The sequence below is a fragment of the Nicrophorus vespilloides genome, unplaced genomic scaffold, assembly GCF_001412225.1.
Source record: "Nicrophorus vespilloides isolate i.1.1-1 unplaced genomic scaffold, Nicve_v1.0, whole genome shotgun sequence".
NCBI classification, from domain to species: domain Eukaryota; kingdom Metazoa; phylum Arthropoda; class Insecta; order Coleoptera; family Silphidae; genus Nicrophorus; species Nicrophorus vespilloides.
Genome location: NW_017099710.1, coordinates 90,370 through 95,343, shown reverse-complemented (window position 1 = coordinate 95,343; position 4,974 = coordinate 90,370). Strand labels below are relative to the sequence as shown.

Sequence of the window (4,974 nt, the reverse complement as noted above, 5' to 3'; positions counted from 1 at the left end):
GTGGCATGCGATTACGTGCTTTAAAGCTCAAATACTTTATTTTTATTGTATTTTTTTTATCGTTATTACCCACTTTAAAGGGGACCATTTGCATGGCATTTGCATTATGATAAAACAAATATTGACGCGGCACTGGATTCTGCACATATTTTCGGTGTACGTGTACGTTAATAAAACATCATTGTTTTGATGCAAGTCCATATTAAAAAAAAGCTGCATCGAACTTTCCGAGCTAACATATACAATGTTATGAATCAGCCATAATACTGTAATAGCGGTATGCGCTTCCTGTTTTCAAGATGATAATAATAACTTGTAACAATGAATTTCAGGGCGTAATACGAAATCGATTACACAATCAAGTCACTATGTCACCGTCTTATATATAAATGTTACATTTCCGTCATTTCATCAAATCCACCATATTCTATATACATTTTCTATTTTTATCTACTAATCAAATTACTTTGAATTATTTCCGGCATTATTTTATACCATTTTTCTCAAATGAATTTCCTCAATTATTTTCGAATTATTGATTTTGATACATTAATTAAATAATTTTTATACAATTTGATACTTTGTAAAGAACATGAATTTGTATTAAAACAAAAGGAGTTTTTTTTTTCTTTTAAAAATAGAATAAGATGAATAGCCTTTTGCTGTTAACCTAATATTATGTATATGTTAACCTAATAATACGCATTTTTAATTCTAAAAATATAAGTAATATATAGTTTACTGTAATAAAAATTGTTATTATTATCAAAATAACTAAATTTGATTTTAGTCTAATCAATTGGGCTTGAAAGAAAGTCTTGAAAACGTATTTGACAGTTGTAGAAGCAAGACAATATTTTAAGCATTACAGATACAAAAATACAAAATAAACGGTCCCATTTTAGGATTAGTGGATTGTACTATAGTAATAAATATTTGAGCTTTGTTAATCTGGGTGTTAGCAAAAAAAAACTAAATTTACTGTTAGTAATAGTTATTATACCTGTTGAGAAGTATTGACTTGCGGAGCATCAAAACGGCCCCTAACCCATTGTATGTGTATATTTAGTGAGTTGGCGTAAACCCGACAAGTGGTGTTAAAGGAGTCGCCCACCTCCACAGTCATATTGTTATAGTCGCCCAAGAGGATGGGCCGACTTTGTACTACCTCTAAAAGGAAAGAAAATGCGATCAGGGATTGCTCCGAACACCGAGTATACATAAAGAAAACATAAATTATCCACAACCAACACATTAAAATATCAAGTACCAGCACCAACACTCTGTTGTTTTAGAATTCCATCACCTCAAAGTTCATTTTTAAGTTTCGACAATACCTGTATCACTTGGCCATCCGGTTTGTTGGTGTCGTTATGCTGCGAGTACGTGTAATTTGAGGGCCGAACCCAAGTCAGGTATGGCTCTAGGTCCGCTATGAGCTGCGGACATTCGAGAGCAACGGTAGAATTCACCAGAACGGTGAGATTCTTCGGGTATCCGTCTTTTATATAAGGTTTGGACGGAAAGCGCTCTGCGTGTACATCAAATATATATTGTCTCGCTCAAAGGTAAAGCTCTTTTTAATATCTAGTACTAGCACTTACCGATAACCTCCAGCTCGTGGGTGTAGTTGATGCAGCCCAGGTAGTTGCAGATGACGCATTTGTACTTGCCGGTGTCAGCAGTGACCAAATCCTCCATGGTGAAGGACCAGTTCGAGTACTTGTACTCTCCCAAATTACGTTGAGATGGAAGTTGATCATCCTTATACCACGTTATGTTAGGTGTCGGATTACCGTAGCTTTTGCATTTCAGTGTCACATAACTTCCAGCCGGCTTCAGTGTGCTCTTGTGCATCTTGCCATACTTTACGAAGACAGGTTTCGAATGGTTAGCGCTACCTTCAATCTTCTCGTTTCTAGTAGGAACATCTTCTGAAGGCCCTGAGAAACCTCACCAAATCAGATCTAATCCTATCAAAGTCATACTAATACTTACGTTCGTTAGGATCTACGGCCATCGCCTGAAAGGCGACAGAAAATATCAGCAAAAAGAGCATCACATCCATCCTCGTCGTTACGAATCTGCAATGACAGGAACGGAGCATGTAGTCAAAACGTATCGGAAATCCGCCCCTGGCTCACGCTGTATATTTACAAACTGCTCTGCAATGCACATATGCGATGCACGTGTGCAGACAGCAGCAGCATCAACAGCATCACCACCAGAAACATTCCCATCCACCGAAAGGCGAAAAAGGCAAAAAATAAAATAAAAAAACAAATGACAGCACAGAAAATAGAAACGGAATCTGTGCTCGGGACACTCCATTCGCATTCGAACCGCACGCGTATGACGTAACTGGTCCCGAAGCTTATCTACCACGAATACCTTCCGATAAGAGCGGACTTTTGTTACGAACCAATGCAATCGATATGCATTTAATGCAGCTTTTAAAAGCGCGCTTCCATTAAGAACCTATGAATCATTCCACTCACATGGAGTCACCAGAATCTGTAATAAATCACAGCGCACAGACACAAAGAGGGTCATTACCAACGCAGACTAACGTGCGCTAATTGTCATAAAGAAAATACCACTGTGTGTATTTATATAAATTTACGTAATTCTTTCCGCTGTAATTATTTCCTTCCTCTCGCATCGCGGAAGGACGGTTTCCCGCAAAATCAATATTTGCACAGAAGTGGAAGCATTATGTAAATAGTAATTATGCAACACTTTGCGCGCGCGCGTGGATTGAGGGTGTTTGTTAATGTTAAAAGGGGATACACACCGAGATTTATTGCAGATAATATTTTTTTATTCCGCGGATTATCATTTGCCGGATAGGGAGGATAAATATTTCGTATACGTGGCAACTTTTTTTTTATGTTTTTGTTTTCATTTTTTTTTTTTCTGGGGGATTCTTTCTCTCATTCCCGCTCATGCATGCTATATCATATACAATTTTTTTTCAGTCTCCGGTTGGCATCCCACGTGCCACAATTCATTTCCTGTAAAATCCTCTAAAAATAACCGCGCTTAATTTACTTATAAACTTAAATAAGTCCAGGCACTTTTTTTTCACTTTCCGTTTAATGCTCAGCAGCGGCATCGAGCAACAATGTTTCAGCTATGTTCGTGCGCGACGGAACGGAAACATGTTTACTGTTATTGTTATTATACGACATGTGCATATTTTTATAATTAGTCGAACAATTCGCGCGCGAATCACATGCAAAGCAATGTTTTCTTCCTCGAATTATTCCATTGTTTAAATTGGTTACACAATTAAATTCACCCACGCACTGTTTCATCCGTTTCATACTTTCAGCGACAACTAAAACTGAAATTTCTCAAAATCATATTTAACAAAAAAATAATAATTTCAATGTACAAATGAAATACATCTTATAACTTTTAAACAACTTATAAAAATATAGAAAAAATATTAAAAAAAAGAAATTCTTAAATATACAAAATTAATTTAAAATTAGAACTATTTCTAATCAGTATAAAATTAAATGTAATTTAGGTAATCATCGTAAAATTGAATTGTATTTCAAATGTATATTTCGATTATTTGTATATAATTTTATTAATTATTAATTAAAAACTGAATAATTTGCGTTCAAATTTCCGGATCGCGAATCATTCATGACAATTCAATGAAAAGTTGAACAAAAATAAAAGAAAAAAATTAAAATATGGAAAATACGTTGAAATAATATGTTCTTGCTCGGATTAATGGAACGGTTACATTCGCATGGATTGATTCAATATTAATTAAGCCCTGAATATCGTTATGAACGCGCGAAAGGAGGATAACAAAAAATAATTAAATTAAAATAAAATTGGGAATGATCACGGTCGGATGCGGACTTAAAAAATGTCCAGAAAACTTTATGCGTCGATGAGCAGAAAACTTTCGCAAATGCGGCAATTATGTAAATGCATTACAAGCAATATTTCGTCGTCGACGATACTACAAACAAACATCGAGTGGAATGTTTAAAGTTTGTTTATTGTGGTTCGAGGATCTGTGGAGACGCGGTTTAATGAAGCAATAATCAATCCCTCCTTGATAACTTTAATTGATGAGACTCTATTAAGAGACCCCCGGCTTCTGGGCTAATTAATGGGCGCCTTCAAAGAGCTGCCCGAATATCCATTTCGAAAATGTTTATTACATGGTCTGCGTATGTCTGCAGTTCCATCAATCCACATGCAATGCAATTAACGTCGTTACGCTCATTATTCCATAAACGCGGCTCGATGTGTTTTGTTGTTTTGCCGACGGATTTTCGATTGTGCGAAACGCCAATACGATTTTACAGGTGGGAATAAACGTAGACACGACAGGTGAGATAATACGCTGATACTGGATTTATTTCCACTGAGAGTTCAATCCATAAACTAAGGCGATGTGCGTGTGTAATTTCAATTCCCTTTAACTTGCTGTAAATTGGAAGTGCACAACGCAAGGTTAATCAGTGTTTCTTAGTAAATAGAAACGTTACGAAACGGTAACTTGAAGTATCAAACTACACTTGGTCCTCTTTTTATGCGGTTTTGAAGTTATGCGGTTTTTATTTCAAGAAGCATTTTTTTAAATAACCATTTTAGGCCATTTTGACACAAATTGGCAAACCATTTCATCGAAAAAGATGATAATTCTGAACGACCATTCAAGTTTCAACGCGAGAATTGCATTTCTGGGAATATTGTCAAAGGGAAAATATGAACATGCGAAGTTGAGACAAATTTTACTGAAAAATCATTATCTTCAGGACATAGGTCTGATATGCTGACTATCTCTTCTAGTGATTTCCAATCAGTACGCAAAGTATGCCGAACATTTTCATATAGCCACGATAATTCTAAAGAAATGCGATTTATGCGATTTTTGGTATATTGTAACTCATTGATTTAGTTTTATGCGGTTTTAAAAAATTATGGAACATATCCTTTATT

General features: G+C 35.6%; 1 protein-coding gene across 1 annotated transcript in view; it reads right to left on the bottom strand.

Annotated features, from left to right (window-relative positions):
* LOC108565311 (fibroblast growth factor receptor homolog 1-like) overlaps positions 1-4,974 on the bottom strand; it is a 22,489-nt gene that overhangs the window by 2,658 nt on the left and 14,857 nt on the right. Inside the window, exons 2-4 of the mRNA XM_017924701.1 lie at positions 1,999-2,084; positions 1,605-1,943; positions 1,338-1,531 (exon numbers count right to left, since the gene is read on the bottom strand). Coding sequence (XP_017780190.1) covers positions 1,338-1,531; positions 1,605-1,943; positions 1,999-2,068 — 603 coding nt within the window. The 5' untranslated portion in view covers positions 2,069-2,084. The remainder of the gene's footprint in view (positions 1-1,337; positions 1,532-1,604; positions 1,944-1,998; positions 2,085-4,974) is intronic.